General features: G+C 38.7%; 1 protein-coding gene across 1 annotated transcript in view; it reads left to right on the plus strand.

Annotated features, from left to right (window-relative positions):
• Window positions 1-18,611, plus strand: part of LOC145981828 (trimeric intracellular cation channel type 1B.1) — a 99,067-nt gene extending 80,456 nt beyond the window's left edge. The window contains exons 5-8 of the mRNA XM_083115269.1: window positions 1,820-1,907; window positions 8,614-8,734; window positions 14,366-14,544; window positions 17,890-18,611. Coding sequence (XP_082971395.1) covers window positions 1,820-1,907; window positions 8,614-8,734; window positions 14,366-14,518 — 362 coding nt within the window. The 3' untranslated portion in view covers window positions 14,519-14,544; window positions 17,890-18,611. The remainder of the gene's footprint in view (window positions 1-1,819; window positions 1,908-8,613; window positions 8,735-14,365; window positions 14,545-17,889) is intronic.
• Window positions 18,612-19,610: the final 999 nt, after the last annotated feature.

The following is a 19,610-nucleotide window of genomic DNA, read 5'->3' on the forward strand; positions in this document are numbered from 1 at the left end:
TACGCAGATAAGACTCTCGGCCAAATATCTTGCAAATCAAGGTTAACGAGAAATTATCCCCCATAGGAGTTCCATAGGAAGATTTCTATGATGTGTTAGAGAAAGCATTTGATGATTACCCAAAAAATGACATAAAAGTAGTAATTGGAGACTTTAATGCCCAGATAGGCATTGAAGGCGTGTATCATCCAACAATTGGTAAACATATATCAATGATATGAGTCTAATAATAATGTTTGCAGCATCTAGGAATCAAGTAATAACAACAACTCTGTTCCAGCACAAGGATATTCATAAAATGACATGGAGAGCCCCGGATGGAAAAACTTACAATCAAATTGACCACATGCTGATAGATTGTAGACATAGATCAGATATCATCGATGTTAGATCGTATAGAGGGGCTAATATTGATCCCGACCATTATTTGCTTATGGGAAGGATTAGAGAAAGAATATCTAATAGTCGAAGAATGAAGCCTGATGAAATTTAATGTCACGCAGTTAAGAAATCCAACAGTGGTTGAGAGGTACAGAAGTAAACTACAAGAGGGATTCATCGGGACGAAACTGGCAGAAGTGAAAAATGTAGATGAAAGGTGAGATAGATATAAGCTGAGGATCAGTAATGTAGGAATGTACTTGAAATACAAAAGCCAGTAAAGAAAGAAACGTGGTTCGATGAGGAATGTCAAAATGTAACCAAAGAAAAGAATGATGTATATAAGAGGATGCAGCAAAGAAGTGCAACAGTGAGAGCTAGGGATGAATATCAAGACAAAAGGATTGAGAAGAGAGTCCATAGGAAGAAAAAAAAAGGAATGGACGAAGCAGGAGATGAAGCAGTTGGAAAGCCTGTGTGAGCAGAAGAATGTAAGACAGATGTATAAGCTGGTAAATAATAGAAAATATGTTTTTAAGGCAAGGACAACAGTCTGTAGAAATGAAACAGGCGATATAATTAGTGACAGTAATGAAATTTTAGAAAGGTGGAGAAGACAATTTAATGATGTATTGAATGGCAGTGCAGATGTAGCACGTATGCTGGAAGAAGGATTAAATTAAGAAGAGGGCATAGAAAGTCCAACGTTACATGAATTATGGGAGGCAAAGGTAAAAAGGTAAAGTGGTCCCCTGTGCATAGCACCACGCCATGAAGGCGTATAGGGGGTGTGGGGGTAACGCCCCACACTTTCTTGATCCGGTCGTAGTTGGGGGTGATGTGATCAGCATCACGCCCCTGACCACCTTTACCCCCCAGGATTTCTCCCAGGTACCCATGTTATTCGACGCTGGGTGGGCACCGGGGCCGCTTACAACGTTAGAAAAGTTCCTGCATTTGAACCGGCCGGGGATCGAACCTGGGGAGGCAGTCAAGATATTGAAAAATAGTAAAACACCTGAGATAGATAACTTGCAAGCAGAGATGGAGGCGAGTGTGTCATTAGTGTCTTGAATGAAATAATAAACATAATCTGGAAAAAGGGACAGATGCCAAGTGAATGGAGTTTGGGTATCATAGTACCTATCCACAAGAAAGGGGACATGATGGAGTGTGCAAACATTTTGTTGAACGTTGCCTATAAAGTATTTGCAAGAATTATATATAAAAGACTACTGCCATATGAAGAAAAGTGCCTTGGACCATATCAATGTGGGTTCAGGCCAGGAAAATCTACAATGAACCAGATATTCACCGTAACGCAAATACTGGAGAAAACTCTGGAGTTTGGGATCGGAACGCACCATATATGATTACTGTATTATTTATTTAAAATTTGCTTCTCGTAGAAGCATTAATAATATTTTCGTACACACAGGTAACGGAGCTGGATTTGTGAAGCTGCTGGAACGGCTCATCAGAGGAGTATGGACGCCAACTGCCATGGAATTCATGCAGCCCAGCTTGTAAGTGGATTTCTCCTTAACAAGAGTTAATGTTGAGAGTACATGATATGAAATTTCTCAAGGAACAGAGATTTCTTAAAATTAACTTGAGAATTCATTAATTTGGAACATACAATTCTCAAAGTAACTTTATGCTTAAAGCATATAACTACTAGTGACAAAATTTAGATTTTCTTTATTTTTTTTAAATTTTTTGTACAGAATTCTTGTAGATACAAATGTTTAGAGTCCCATATTTATCGTGAATAAAAGGTTAATATTTCGGAAAAAAAACTGGGCATATTTCAGGATCAAAGCAGTATATACAGAGTGTCCGAAAAGTCACGCAACCCGGTGTTTACGACCATATAACGGAATAGCAAAACGGAATGAGAAGAAACGCTTTCCGCCAAGAGAATGCTCTGTATATTGGGAAAAGTTAGAAAGACGAACATATGTAAGAACATGCATGTTTTAATAACAAATAAGCAAAGTGTTGCCAAAGGCGAATTTTTTTTTTTTTTTTTTGCAAATCGTGTGTATTGATGCACAGAACTCACTGAGGTAAATTATTGCAACATTTCACAATACTAACGAACAATTTGGATGGCCATGTATTGAATTTGCCAGAAAAAGAACTTTGACGAAGTTTCAAAAACATTGCACAAGGGAATAAATGGGCTGTTCCAAAAATCGATGTTTTCACAATATTATGAGGGCCACTGGCAACACTGTTGCTGTCACGTGTCACTAACAGACGTGTTTCACCTCAGGCTATCACACTAAGGCACTTTTAAGGAGAAAGTTGGTTATTCTCGAACATGTGCAATAAATTACATACACCTTGCAACCCTGAAATGTGGGTATCCCTACAAATTGAAGCAAATGTTGGAAGTGTCCACCATTTTCTTTGATACGTAAGTTGGTTCGCTTGATCATGTAATTTATTGCACATGTTCGAGAATAACCAACTTTCTCCTTAAAAGTGCCTTAGTGTGATAGCCTGAAGTGAAACACGTCTGTTAGTGACACGTGACAGCAACAGTGTTGCCAGTGGCCCTCGTAATATTGTGAAAACATCGATTTTTGGAACAGCCCATTTATTCCCTTGTGCAATGTTTTTGAAACTTCGTCAGAGTTCTTTTTCTGTCAAATTCAATACATGGCCATCCAAATTGTTCGTTGGTATTGTGAAATGTTGCAATAATTTACCTCAGTGAGTTCTGAGCATCAATACACACGATTTGCAAAAAAAAAAAAATTCGCTTTTGGCAACACTTTGCTTATTTGTTATTAAAACATACATGTTCTTACATATGTTTGTCTCTCTAAATTTTCCCAATATACAGGGCATTCTCTTGGCAGAAAGCATTTCTTCTCATTCCGTTTCGCTATTCCGTTATATGGTCGTAAACACCGGGTTGCGTGACTTTTCGGACACTCTGTATAATGGCATTTTGGTGTTAAAATGCTGAATAAAACCCTAAATTTGATTTAAAAACTATACTTATTTCACAAAATTAAGATTTCACTTCTAATAGTACATTTATATAGTTATCAGAGTATTAAGTTTATTCCTGTGTAAAGGAGTCCATTTTTGCTTCTCAAATATTTACAACAGAATTAATCAATTTTCCGTGATTTGCATAACTTGCAGAATAAATCAGACCTCATAAGTGGCCGCGGTGGCTCAGTCGGTAACGCGTCTGACTACCATGCTAAAGGTCCTGGGTTAGATCCCCGACCAGTTTAAATCTGGGAACTTTTCTAACATTGGAAGCAGCCTCGGCCACCTAGTGTCAAATGACATGGGTACCTGGGGGAAACCCTGGGGGGTAAAGGCAGTCAGGTGCGTGATGCTGATCTCATCACCCCCACTCACGATGGGATCAAGAAAGTGTGGGGCGTTACCCCCGCACCCCCTATACGCCTTCATGGCATGGTGCTAAGCACAGGGGAACACTTTACCTTTTTTTTTATCAGAAGGTGTTGGGTCAGTAAATATACACTAAATTTTGTGTTTAAGAGTTTATTTTGCCTTTTGCAGTTTATTTCACTTCATTTCGTAACAAAACATGATAGCAAAATACACCTAACACCTTCTAAAGATATGAAAAATTAACATTACAATGTGCTATTCCACATTTTGTGTTTTCGTCAAAAACTAAATATGCATGCCCCTACTAATGTTTTATTCAAATAACTTGACGTTTGATGAAAAGGTTCTCTCGGGCTATCGACCAGGTGAGTTGCGGAAAAGATTCCAAGCTTTCGAGAGCTAACGTCACTCTCATCTTCAGGGTAGAAGTGCAGTTCTGAGCATCCTGGTGTATATAGGTTCTTGTACACAAGACTGCAGTGCCATTGGATACCCAACGTACAGACTTGCCAAATTCCTGACAGCTCAGCTTCAACCACTAATAGGCAAATGTGAACATCATGTGACAAACTCCACTGAAATCATCAAAACGTTGCAGCAGATCAGAACATCACCAGATGACATCTTAGTCAGCTTCGACGTAGTGTCAGTCTTTGCCAAAGTGCCTCTTCAAGATTCACTGGAATTACTAGAATGCCACTTCACACCAGAAATCATCAGTCGGTTCAAACACACACTGACCTCTACCTACTTCAGCTACGGTGGACAGTACTATGAGCAAACAGACGGTGTGCCAATGGGCTCCCCACCTCTCGCCTGCCATAGCTAATTTTTTCATGGAAAACTTGCACGAAGCTCTGCGCACAGCTCCGTTGAAACCCGCCGCCTTCTACAGATACGTGGACGACACCTTCATCGTCTGGCCGCACGGTAAAGAAACTCTTCAGCCATTCTTAGACCACCTAAACAATCAACACCCAAATATCAAGTTCACCATGGAGACCGAGAAGAATAACAGCCTGCCGTTCCTGCATATTATCATCAAACGCAAGCCAGACGGATCCTTGGGATACAGTGTATACCGGAAACCGACTCTCACCGATCTATATCTCAATGCCAGCAGTTTTCACCACCAGACTCGATGAGCTACAGTACTCTCTACTTTATTTCACCGGGCCATCTCCATCAGCGACGCGGAGCATCTATCAGAAGAAATACAGCATCTTCGCATGACTCAAACTGAACGGGTACTCGGAACACATCAACAAAACATTAAAACGAGTAGTGGCCACGGTGGCTCAGTCGGTAACATGTCTGACTACCATGCCAAAGGTCCCGGGTTCGATCCCCGGCCGGTTCAAATCCAGGAACTCTTCTAACATTGGAAGCGGCCCCGGCGCCCACTCAGCATAGAATAACATGGGTACCTGGGGGAAACCCTGAGGGGTAAAGGTGGTCAGGGGCATGATGCTGATCACATCACCCCCATTCACGACCGGATCAAGAAAGTGTGGGGCGTTACCCTCACACCCCCTATACTCCTTCATGGCGTGGTGCTAAGCACAGGGGAGCACTTTACCTCTTTACCTTTTACTGTCCAAGAAGACCAGCACATCAGGGAACTCGGACATAGCGGGGAATCCAGACACATCAGGGGACACGGACACTCCAAGGTACCCGGACAAAGCTGACCAGAAGATAGCCATCCATCCTTACACCGGAAATCTCTCCGGAGTAATAAGCCGAATCCTCAAGAGACATAACATAAAAACCATTCATAAACCACCTCCAAAGATCAGAAGCCTACTACGTAACCCCAAGGACGAGTTAGGACTCAAAACACCGGGAGTCTACCGGATTACCTGTAAGTGCGGGAAAGCATACATTGGGCAGACGGGTAGGACAATAGAACAACGCTGTAAAGAACATCAAAGCTCCATCAAGTATTTCCACCCTGAAAAGTCGGGACTAGCAGAACATTCAATCAATGAGGGACATAGACAAGATTTCAGCAGCACAGAAATCATAGCCAAAATTCAAACTACTGGGACTGCATTATGAAGGAAGCAATAGCCATTCATGAGGAAAAAGAGATAATCTTAATCGCGACACGGGGCTCGAACTGGACCCAGTTTAGTTAGCGTTAGTTAACCAGAAGCGTGCACCCAGCAGATGCACCACTCGATTGGTCCGCCATCTTCACCGGGATCCCCCCTCCACGAACCTATATACACTGGGTTGATGCTCAGTACTGCACTTCTACCCTGAAGATGAGAGTGACGTTAGCTCTCGAAAGCTTGGAATATTTTCTGCAACTCACCTGGTCTATAGCCCGAGAGAACCTTATCATCATTTGTCGCCAGGAAAGCTTCAAGACTTCAACATAACATTTATTCTATATATGAAAATTTTGTTTGGCAGGCCTTCGTCCTTAAAGGGCAGTTGCACCATGGAATGTATTAGGGTGGATCAAAGGAAAACTGAACAGGGACCACAGAATGAAATCAGCAAGGTTAATTTCAAACGTAATCTCCAAAGTTACACAAGCACTCGTCCCACTGTTTCACCAAGCGGTGAATACCCTGCTCGTAGAACTCCTTTGGCTGAGATCGGAACCAGTTGCAAACATTGTCCGAGTGGAAGCGCCGAAACTTCAATGCATTTTTCAATGGACCAAAGATATGGAAGTCTCATGGTGATACATCAGGGCTATATGGTGGGTGTTTCAACACTGTCCACCCAAACGTCGCCAACGTGTTCTTTGTAACAGCTGACGTATGTGGCCACCTGTTGTCATGCAGCAAAACTACTCCAGAGGACAACAGCCGTTTAGCCTTGATTGCTGCGTGGATGATACTGCAGCCCGACCTCCTATGCATATCATGTGCTCATGTGCGACTATCTAGGGCGAGTCTATTATGCAGTTGGGGTTTCCTTCCTTACCCCCCACTCTAACTCTACACAGGGTTGTTGCTAGGGATGTGACGAAGCTGATTACTCGGGAGACAAATTTATGATAAATAAAAACTGAGGAGAGCGGTAAATAAAATGTTAGATCAGTGGTATATACCAGCGGTGGAAAAAAAAATGGCACACACTTTTTCATTATGAGAGGAAACAACATACAAAAGAGCTATAAATTGATAAACTACTTCATTTTTATATACTGTACACACACACAAGTACTTAGCTGTCCAACCAAAAAGAAAACATCAACACAAAATAACTTCATTTCTAAATTGCATATCTCAAGTGATTTATTCATTGTATGTATTTAAAGGATATTTTTGCTGTCCAACAAATAAAATAATCACCACTGCACATACACAAACACATGTTGAAAATCACATGATGATAAACAAAATTCATTCATGACTGAACACAAATGACACCATTGTTTCCCTTGATGTGCAAGAACAGACCAATCATATCGCTGCTACAGCTAGCAAGTTCAATGAAACTGGAAGTTGAGTAGACATTCGGGGGAAGAAACGAATGCAGCTTGACAGGGAGCGAAGTTTTCGAACTGAGATTATGTGCATGGGAAATCCCAATTTGCAGTGTCTTCCTGATGTGATCGAAGGTAAAACATTCTTCAGCTGCAAGTGGTAGGAAACTTTAGGCAAACGTTTCGTTACAAATCGACAGTTTGCACGGACAACCTCGATTGTCAGTTTTTGCGTGTTTTCTACTTAATTTGATGATATTTCACGGTTATTTCGCGAAAAAGCGTTCATTTCTTGGAAAAGCACAAATTTCGCATTACTTCGTGAATAAAACTCATACATATTTCATCATTGGGGATGTAGTTATGTGCAGAATGTTCAAAATTGCATCTTTTTTTCACATTTTGCGATTTTGCGCATCGCGAAATTCAATGTCCCTACTGATTACACATGTATGAAAATCGGCAGAAATTGACACATCGGCATCGGCAAATATCCGATATTTAAACCGGTACAGATTATACTAGAGTTTTACCTTCTAATAAGTTTTATATTCTAGTTTTGTAAGATTTATTGAAAATTAGGTTATGATTCTTCATCATTGTAGAGTTTTTGTAATAAAATTATTGCAAACTCTCATTCAGAGGATCAACCTAACTCAAAATCGGGAATATAACAGTACATTGCTGAACCAGGATCTGCTGTTGTATTGGAAATTGGAAATTCAAAAATGAATATTCAAACCTGAAGCAACTGCTGAGAAAATACTTCAGCATACCTGCTGCATCAGTATTCAGTGATTGAGTGTTCAGTGTTGCTGAACAGATTTGCGATAAGAGAAGAAGTAGGTTACTTCCTGAAGTGCTTCCAAATCTTGTGTTTCTGAAGTTGAATCTGGCAGAACAAGAATTCATTTTGCATTTCAAAGAACTGCTTGTGTACTAATGTTAAATCTCTTGGCAATCCATGTTCTTCTTAAAGGTTTACTTAACCACCATTTGTAGATGCAAATGTACATTTGCATCTCTTGAGAATATATATGTACTATATACTTATGATATGCAATAGAAATGTACATACCAAATTTATTTTTGTCATGCTGAAAATAACATCCCATTTCTGTTTAATAATCTTATGTATCGGAATCGGTTAAATATCGGCATCGGTTCCAAAAATTACCGGCGAGTACATCAGCATCGGTAAATTTTCAGCTTCGTCACATCCCTATTTGTCGCCACACACATACATAAATATAACTCAATACATCAACTGTTCCGTTTTCATTTGATCCACCCTCATAGCTTACTAGTGTAGTACATGATATCTAGATCATAACTTCGGCCAGAATTTAAATCTGGTTGGCGACTGAGACGAGAAATTAATGATCTTTCTTCCTTTACAGCCCTACAAAAGCTTGCATTGTGGCCTCGATAATCTTTGTGCTTGACAAGAAGACTGACTTCATCTCTGCACCACACGCACTTGTATACTTCGGCATCGTCATCTTCTTTGTGTACTTTAAGGTACGTATGTCCAACAGCAGCAGCCTCTGCTTGATACATCATTGTTTGTTCACTTGATGTTTACCAGTTGAAGTGCGCTGTTGCAACAGGAACATTTGAGTAGCTGTTTCTTTAGTTTCACAGAAGTTACGAATTGATATGTACAGTCAACAATATAAATTCAGTTTTACTTACGTTTTTTGCGAGTATAGTTCGTTCTTCAATTACGACGTTTCGAGAGATAACTTCTCTCTTCTTCAGGTTATAAGCAGTTCATAGCTTTGTCAAAATATTCCTTCCATAGTCAGCAGGATCGAGGATTAGGTGAAATGTGAGCGGGGGAAAAAATATAGGAAGATCGATTATACTCTGACAATTTACGTTCTTAAAAGCCATCGTTACCTAAGTTAAAACCTATTATAAAAACTTTTTAGTCCTGTGTAAATTTAAAAAAAAACAACTAAAAACCTTTAAAATTCTAAAAACAATTCACTATTCCCAGTCAAGTTGTCCGTGACGAGCTTCCCTTGCGAATTTTGACAAAGCTATGAATTGCTTATAACGTGAAGAAGAGAGAAGTTAGGAAAATCTTTGGACCTAAAAGGGATGAGGAGACAGGTGAGTGGAGAAGGTTACATAATTTAGAACTACCTAATTTGTATTCATGTCCAGATATTATGATAATAATTAAATCAAGAAGACTTAGGTGGGCAGGCCATGTGGCACAAATGGGACAGGAAAGAGGAGTTTACAGGATTCTTGTTGGGAAACCTGATGGTAAGAGACCTGTAGGAAGGCCAAGACGAAGATGGAGGGACAACGTTGAGATGGACCTAAGGGAAATCGGTAGGGATGGAAAAGAGTATATAGATCTTGCTGAAGATAGGGAAAGATGGAAGGCCTGTGTTGCTGCAGCCATGAACCTTCGGGTTTAAGAAGGCTAGAAAGTTAGTTAGTTAGTTAGTTAGAGAGAAGTTATCTCTCGAAACGTCGTAATTGAAGAACATACTATACTCGCAAAAAACGTAAGTAAAACTGAATTTATATTGTTAATCTTGTGAGTAATTCGCACATAGTAAATATGAAAGGAAAGTCAGTCGCTAAACTTTCATCTTTAAACTCCGAAATGTAACTCTTTAGTTTCAAAGCAACTAATTGTGCTTCTCTTGGCATTACAACTGTTACCGTGACCGTCTTGAATGGATAAGAAAGCTGAACCAATGCCCCAAAATTTTTGATTGAATTGGAGCATTAATTCATAAGTCAAATGATTGTTTAGTTCTGTCTGTCGGCTCATGTCTGCAGTGGTCGGAAGTAGTGCGCTACTTGTAGCATCGCTACTGTAGCTAGCTACAAAATTTGTAGCGGTAGCTGTAGCGGCACTACCTTTTTTAAATTGTAGTTGTAGCGGTAGCGAAGCTACAAAATTCCTGTAGTTGTAGCGAAAATTTCACTACATCTACATTTTTTCTCAGCATTTTGAGGTAATTTTTGAATGTGGCAATGGCGTTAAAAATAAATGACAATATTGCTTACTTTTGCAAGAGACTCAAAGTCCATTACATGCAAATACAGATAATCTAGATTATAAATATCTTTATATCGCAGATTATAAATATCTGCATAATTTATTTCATTAGCAACTGAATAATTCTAATATCCAGATAACTAACTGGCATATATGAATATATTCCGGCTAATAGGCATTTATTTTAGCTGCATCGCTATTTTGGGGAGAATCATGCCTCATTTGCTACACCGCCAGGAAAAAAATGCGCCGTTTGTGCCACCCTGGAACAAATCCTGTGGATATCGATGGCGTAACAGACAGCAAAATATCGATAATTACTGTGTAAAACCCAACTTACAGTGCAAAAACGGGCGATCCATTTTCTACTAATCTGACAAAGCAGTAGTGCCAGCAATCAATGGTTCAGTACGTTAACAGCATTGATCATTGTCAGTGTATAGGATCACACTGGCAAGAAATTATTGTTACAAGAACGATAGTGTTTCTGGAATTACAATTAGTTTGGTCATAATGATTGTTCGCAAATTTCAAAATTACAATATGTTTAGAACACTCGGGTTTACACATCAGTTTCCTCAATATATTTTTATCATATTGTAAAAAGAACGTACAAGTTATTGACTTTCCTGCAGAAATGACATTTTTTTTTTGGTTAAAATACACAGTTTTCAAATTTATGTATTTTTCCTACTTTTGCGTCCCTTTTCTGTAACTTTCTAATCATGGCAACGAGGATGCATTATTTATTTAGTTATTTTCTTATCTGTGACCGTTTTCTGCCACTTTTGGCTAATTTTGAGAATGAGGAAGAATGATGAGCAGAGTGGGGAATGGAGGAGCAGGAGGATCCCATCCTCCCAACTATAGTGGAACCACAAGCAAAACAACCTGCGCAGACCCGCGACTCCTGTGCACCGTACTCCGGCGAGGAGGGGAGGGGGGAGAGAGGGCCATGCTTCCTTATGGCCGGTGTTGAAGGGAAGAAGGGAAAGCTGCATGGGGACTTTTCGTCCAAGGTTTTTTCCTTATCGTCGATCTATAGGAGTCTTTCCTAGTGTTTGTTTTGAGTCCACTTTATGCACAAATCAGCTGATCGAGACTGATATGAACCACCATGTGCCCTCCGCCGGGTATTGAACCTGGGGCCCTTTGAATACAAGGTGACAATTACAATTTCCATTGTGTTTTCGGGGAAGCATTTCCAACAGAAAAACTTACGTAAAGCATTGTTCCAACTGTTTCTCATTTATACCATTAGAAGCATCTCCCAGCTATCGTCCAAGTTCGAGAAAATATCCGCCATCCCCCAAATAACATTCTGTTTAAGTTAAGAAGATTAAATTGCTAAATATCACATGTTTATCTTATTCCCATTTTGTGCAACATGTTCTAGTTAATTTCGATACATGTGATATTCTTCCAATTAAATATATAACTTTATTATAGAATGAAGGGAATCATGGTAATAAAACCGTAATTTTGCCTGTAGTATTATATGGATGTTATTTATTATTCTCAATCACGGATACGTTTTGAATTGATATGCCACTTACAAAGTTACTTCTGTATTAATATTTTAACTTTTAATTTCTTAGATATTAAACGAGAAGACAAAAGTTTATGAAGAGAGAAGTAACATGCATTTCCTGAATTAAGCCTACTTTTTATTTCCTCTTTAATATAATTTTCACTTGTTAATATTACTCCCAAGTATTTGAATTTGGAAACTGGTTTAAACGAGTTGTTATCAATAATTCGATTTTGATTATTACCTAACACTTGGTTTCGGCCTGTAAGCATATATTTAGTTTTCTCTTTGTTAACTTCCAAACCTATCTCTTTAGCTGCTTTGAAAAATATTTTAGCATTATTCTTAATTGTATTTATATCATCCCCTAATAAGTCTACATCATCTGCATATGCTAATAACTGAGTCACTAAAACGTAATATATGTAAAAATACACAAAATAAAAGTAGCATTTTTCAAGCTTACACACGACAATTTTCAATGATAATACAAAACAACACTGATTTAAGCATCATATGAAGATATGTATTTACATATAAATCCATCTCCCTGGTTATTACTGTTGGAAAATGTTAGCACTTTCAAAGTTGTTCCATTCTAGTGTGCTCTTAGAAATGGATGTTATTCACATCAAAAATGCAATGTGGTAAATAGAAACAAATTTGTATGAAAGTTCTGCAAGGACTACTCTTGGGGGGGAAATACGACAACTTGGACAGCTCACTAATGGTTAACTCTAAAAATAGTGATTTTCCCATGTCCACTGTGGGTACCATTGATTCTTATGATGGTGGCAATGCTAAATGTAGAGGTCTTGGAACATGGAAATCCGCAGGATTTTTTCCAGGGAGGGGCAAGGAAGGTATTTTTGTCCAGGGGGGGGGGGCAAACAAGGCACATTTTCCTCAATAATAGTGTTGTTCCCTCAAGAAACATTGCTTAAATTTGAATTTATCATATTCATGCAATAATTAACACATATTATTGTGGCTGGAATGAAATTATATCTGTGAAATATATAATTTTTGGTTGACTTTCATTTTCCACGGGGGGCCATGGCCCTCTTTTGGCTCCCCCCTCCTTTCCGGATGCCCGTGTTTTGGAAGTAATTGTATCATTGTCATGTATGCTTTTGCTGTATCAGTGAACCAATTGTCTGATTTTGTCTTAGTAAAGTTTGTTACATAAAAAGCGCAGTAACAAATTCACCAAAACTTAGACAAAACCCAGTAACTACTAGAACAATTTGCTAAGATTTGTACAGTATTTGTATTTTTTTTGTTGTTGTTGTTGTTGTTGTTTAGCATTGCCTTTCTGCCAATTTTGACTAATTGTGACAGTGAGAATGAGTGGTGTTTAGGTGAAATTGTTGATGGGACAGTCACAAAGAACATCTATGTCCATGGTGGGAATCCAACATGAAAACTTCAGTGGGGAGGTCGAAAGTCATCCACTTGACCATCGAGCCAACTTGCAAAGATTAAAGCCAAAAATTGTGAAAATGGGTCGTAGCAATGTGTACGAGTTTACTTGTTTTTCACGATATCTTTATGCATGATACGACCTTTGTCAGAAAAGTTCCAGAACTGAGCTCGTAAAAAATAATGTATTCAACTTACAGACTAATGGTCCTAGGTCTTGTCAAAATAGTCCCCTCGGCTACCTATGCACAGCTGCCACCGTTTCTGTAGGTCATGGAAGCAAGCAGAGAAAGCTTCATCCGGGATGCTTCTCTGCACATCTGTCGCAAAACTGTTTGTATTGCTACAATATCTTCATGATGCTTCCCTTTCAGCGGCTTTTTCACATGGGGGAAACAAAAAAAATCACATGGCGACAGTTCGGGTGAATATGGGGGATGTGGTAGAGCAGGGATACGATGCTTGGCCAGATTTTCCTGGACTGGTAAAACAATATGGGGCCTTGCATTGTCATGCAATAAGAACCGCTGCCAAGATGCCGACAAATCAGGATGGCACCACCAAATTGCTTGACAAAAACGTTTCAGCTCGTCAATATGAAAGTTTTGATTTATCGTTTATCCTTCAGGCAGATATTCATGGTGCATCAAACCTTTAGCATAAAAAAATTAGATCAACATTGTCTTTGGATCGTCTTGCACTGAATCTCTGCCCTCCCAAAACCTTTTGTGCCAATCAAAGAGACAGCTTCTTGATAATGCCTTGTCACATATACTTGCTGTATCATATTCCATGTTTCACTAGAGGTTTTCCTAGCTTAACAGAGAACTCACTGTTAACTCCCTGCTCAGAATTCATGTCCATCACGTCACTCGAGTAACTTCCAACTAAATGTACCAACAAGCCGAACAGTGGGTTGCAAAGCACAGCCCTGCCACCTAGTGAGTTTACATGGAAACACTTCCAAGGTTATGTTTATTCAGAACACATATCAGGTAACTGAATAACACCCATTCCTTGTGTTTCAATATCATAGGTAAGGAATAAAAAATCAGTCCTGGAACTTTTCTGACAAAGGTTGTAGAACAACTGCATATATGGTAATAATTTGTAAATAGATTTACTTGCGTTTCCGAGACAAGATGAAGAGCTTCTTTAATATTTCTTACAGTTGTCCTCGTTGCTGCTGGGAATCCACGATCCATTTGTGCCGTTTGAGAACCTGTTCTGTGCCCTGTTCATGGGAGGCATCTGGGACTCCATGCAGAAGGTGATGACCCGAGGAGGAGGCAGCAAGGACGAGGCTGCCAAGAAGACGAACTAAACTCCATTGGTCACAGAAACCATGAGGTATGCTTTTTACGTAGGATTGGCAGTTGATGATTGTGTTACGTAGTAATGTATTTAGTGAATAATGATAGCTGGGATAGCATTAATGCTGTTGGATTAGATATGTGTTGTCTACCTATATATGCGAGGGTTGGAGTATAAGTCATGCCAACTATTTTATTTCGCGAGAATTCAGAAACAGTATGAAAATCCGAAATATACAAATGGAAGGTGCCAGTGTATTGTACAGTAGACTCGCGATTAACCGAGGCTCCGGGTTAACCGAGAGAGTGGTTGGAAAACATTGTGCTTCATAACGCACCCCCCTGTTTGTTTATGGAGTCATGTCACCGTCCGCGTTGCACGTGTTCGTTACATTGTCGGTGTATCCGATTGTTACGGTGGTGTTTAAGTCTGTGTAGGCCTATTCTAAGCGGAAAAAGTAATCTTCTCATTTATGTTGTACTAGTAATAAATAATTACTATACAGTTTTAAGTGTTGTTTCGTCATTTATGACCTATTAGCACATTATCTCCGTATATCAGAGTTTTTCCGTTACCGAGGTAATCTCGGTCCCAATTAGCTCGGATAATCGCGAGTCTACTGTAATTCAAATTCACTTTTTTTCTTTATTGACGGGCGAGGTTCGGCCTGTGGCTGTTCTCCCACCTAACCCCGTTTATACATTTACCTGTTGTACATAAACAAAATGATAATAATAATAAAAGTAAAAGAATGGTTACAAAGAAAAGAACAAAGACAAATTTTAAAAAATCAAGAAAATGCATAAAAAAGAAAGAAAATAGAACACATTCACACACACACACACATGTACAGAACTGAGCAGGAGATTCACACAAGGATATTGAGATTAAAGTACATAATTATGCTAGTTTTGTGAGGAAAGATAGAACAATATAAATATTACAGTATAGTGGTTAAAGATTTGTCAAGATTGACGAGGCTTGTATGCAGTTTAAGCTGTATTGTGTAGTGCTATTCGTGGGAGCTTGAACAGAGATATTGCTCATCTAACAGTAGATTCTTTCTCATTCTTAAATTTGTTAGGACTGGGGAGGGATGTTATGGAGGGGGGAGCAGGCATGTATCTAGAAATATGTTTGGGGGGGGGTGTACAAACCAAGTGTCTCAGGAATAATAATAATAATGTTTTAATTAAAATAATTATATTATATCAAATTTATACTAATTACAGTACATAAATTAATATTATATTATTATTACACGAATAGGTAAAAAGACTATAAGAATATAGATATAACAGCACACATTCATTACGTAGCTTACCTGTAGTTAAGATCGGAAAATTTACATAAAAACAAGTGCCCTGGCAATGAAATTGTCAAATAAATGAATAATTGAATATTTATTGAATAACAAAAATCATGTTACATGTAGTTGGTGAAAAGTAAGTTTCTGATTAATATTTGATGCATATTATTTTGAGTATTAGTGTATATAAATCTTCTTTGTAATGTCATTCAAAGCCGTATGATCCCAATATGATTCTTGCCTTCTAAAACATTCAGAGAAAATTAATAACCAACGATTATGCAACAAATGCTAATATTTTCATTGCTTAATTTTAGTACTTGGAAAGTCTGGGCCCCCTCCTAAATACGTCCTTCCTGTCCTTCAAAGCTGTATGATCCCAATATAATCCTTGTCTTTCAATAAGTTCAGAGGATATTATACAACAAAGGCTAAACGAGCATATTTTTATTATTTAATTTTCATACATAATTAGTCTTTCAGGTCGGGGGCAGGTCCGGACCCCCTAAATACGTCCTTCCTGTTCTTCGAAGCCTTATGATTGCAATATAATCATTGGCTTCCAATAAGTTTAGAGGAAAATATACAACAAAGGCTAAACAAACACATTTTTCATTATTTAATTTTAGTACTTAAGTCTTTCAGGGGGGGGGGGCGCAGGAGTTCATTCCATGCTTTTGCCACTGAAAGTGTAAAGGACAATTTGAAAATTTCCAGCGAGTGTTTGAAAATTTCAAGTTTTTCTGTTCCTCTTGTTTTATACAGAGCATTCCCTGACATTCGCTACGAGACTCGGCGGCAAGCAGCCCGGTGTCAGCGCTTGTCTTTCCCGGCGAACGGGGTCTGCGACATTCGCTAGAGTCTGCTATTAAAATTAGTTTTCATATTGTGTACTAACCTTGACTACAGAAGGTGTTGAAAAGGATGTCCCTCTGCTGCAACACATTCCTGGCATCTCCCAAGGAAATTGACATTTACATGTGCAAGTTCGTCTACTGTAATTATCCCGATTTCTCGTACAATACTCTCTTTTAATTCACGGATGGTGAGTGGATTGTCTTTGTATACTGGGTTTTTCTTTCCACTTTTATTCAGAACTGACCCTGTTACTCTAAACTTTTTACGAGGTTTAATATAGTGGTCCTATGTGGAACGGGAACAGCAGGAAATTTCGTTGCAAGACGTCGTCGCACTTCTCCCCAATTCCTCTTTCCGAAGTAACACTCGACAAGATAAATCCTTTGTTGTAATGGAAACTTTTGTGGTGCCATATTAAGCCACAATCTTCAACACACGGACACGACACAACACAACTTCCGAGGGAGGATTATACTGGCGTCAGTCTGCAACGTCAACAGAAAGGGAAAGAGAGTGAAGGCAGGGAGAGCGAAAAAAACAGACTCTAGCGTGCGACCGTTCACCGGGAAGGGCAATCGCTGAAGCCGGGCCGCTTGCCGCCGAGTCTCGTAGCGAATGTCAGGGAATGCTCTGTAGTTGTGAATTTCCATTCTTGCTTTTAGTTTCTCGAATAAATGTGGAATGTATGAACAATGCAGATCATGTGTCAACAATGTATAGAATAGAGAAGTGAGAAAACATCCTTAAAGATTTGCTTACGTCAAGATGGTACCACGTAATCTAAACTCCGTTTACCGCATCCATCACGAATCCTTAAAGATATTATCGTGCCACATGTGTTTACAAGTCAGAAAGCATATTTTAGCTTTACATGAACAAAAGAGGCCCATATTATGACAGGACACTATCACACAGCTTCCACAGTTCTTCCAAGAGCTCGTCACATGACCTTTCAAATGGCATATCAATCACTTGTATAGGTGCCCTCATTGCTGAAATATTGCAATTTAAAATTAACAACACTGTGCTCGAAATCATACATTGACAGATTTTGCACCCCTGTAAGTTGATGGATTTGCCTCCCCACATCATTGTTTTTTTTAACAAATGTTCTCCTGGGAACTGGTGCAAGAAGTAATTTATGTGACAATTTCATTATGTTAATTCTGCATAGCATCATCATCATCGTACTAATTTGTTTTGTTTTATTACAGTGAATGACGCATCAGGCAGATGAGAAAAGTCAACGAAGCTAGTCAAAGTAATTCTATTGGTTTTGCACAGGTGCAAAAGTCTGCGAATTTGAATGCCGCACTTGAGTCACTGATGAGAATCCTGCGAACTGTGTGAACAATTTTTTTTAACTTTTATGCAAAAAATAATGTCGTGGTTTTTATCAGACAGTACAAATGCATCGTTCTTTTGTAAGTTCCTAATCACATACCTTCAGATTTTATCCCGGGTTTTGTGTTTTTATCCAGTGAAGTGGAATCTGGACGTTGCACAGTTCATCTTGTAAGCATTTAATGCCGTTGAATCTGCAGAGCCACTTCTGCAATTGTATGTTTATTAATTTTATGAATTCATTTTATGTCTTTGAGCCGAGCTCTAGGTGGGTGCAGCTTTGGCCACATGGAATGAATTCATATTCTCCGAGAGATTCAAATATCATCATCATGTGAACTCCAATGAAGTTATTTTGTAACTTGCATTTTAAGATCATTTTTTATGTTTGAAGAGAGTAATGTGTTAACTTATATGAAATGTTGCGTGTGTACATGTAAAATATGTCATCATTTTACGAAAGTATTGAACATTTTAAGTTGAGAAGTTTGAGTCATATGTGTATCATTGTATGTCACCAGCCTGTTAAAATTTTATGATATATTTACCTGATCATACACCATCGAAAGCATTAATACAACTGGAAAACAAATATTGTCTTTATTTATTTTTAAACTGGAATTCTTATATATATTTTTTACATACAGCATGATCCGTTCGAATGTCCCACATTTCAATTTATTATTGCTAAAAGATTATGAAACATAATGGAATGCGAATGGTACTAGACGAAAGAGAAACTCAAAGAATTTTATTGCATGATCTGGAAGTTCACCATTCTCTCACTACGCAGTGCCACAATCGCATAAAGCACAATGGCGACTCCGCAGCAGTGCGCACGATCTGTATTCTGGTATGCAGAGACCAAATCAATCATTACAGTGCAAAGAAATTACGGGAGTAGTAATAAACAATCCGGAGGTTCTCGTTGATATGTTTTGGAGTATAAGGGGGAGGAATTAAGAGGGATTTCAGAGAAGCCCACATAAATCACTTCGCCAAGAGTCCAAGTAGTTCAAACTTCGCACATCATGCCTTAATGGTTTTCCCATCAGGTGCTTCTCTTCATATTCTCTCCGGTAATTTCTGCTTCTGCGGAGTCGCCATTGTGCTTTATGCGATCGTGGCACTGCATAGTGAGAGAACGGTGAACTTCGAGGTCATGCAATAAAATTCTTTGCGTTTCTCTTTCATGTAGTACCACTTGCATTCCATTATGTTTCATAACCTTTTAGCAATGATGGATTGAAAAGTGGGAGGTTTGAATGGAACATGCTGTATTTCCAAACATTATGCAAAGAGTTATGATTAGGGCCCGGGACTTTGTGTCCTATAAAACTGTAAAATATGTATGTAATTATGTCATATAAATTGGAAAATATGTCATGGAAAATTACAAATATGTCTGAAAAATACAGAAATATTCCCAGTATAGCCAAAAATATGCACAACAGTACTCTCGAATATCTCCCATACCCGATAGAGTAGAGTAAGGGCTGTAATGTACCGAATGTTATTTTTACTTTTCACTGATTTTTGTGAAAAGCGAAAAAGTCAAAAAAATGAGAACGAAACTTCTTTACTTCCCGTG

Source organism: Lepisma saccharinum, chromosome 30 (genome assembly GCF_977018435.1).
Source record: "Lepisma saccharinum chromosome 30, izLepSacc3.1, whole genome shotgun sequence".
In the NCBI taxonomy this organism is placed as follows: Eukaryota; Metazoa; Arthropoda; class Insecta; order Zygentoma; family Lepismatidae; genus Lepisma; species Lepisma saccharinum.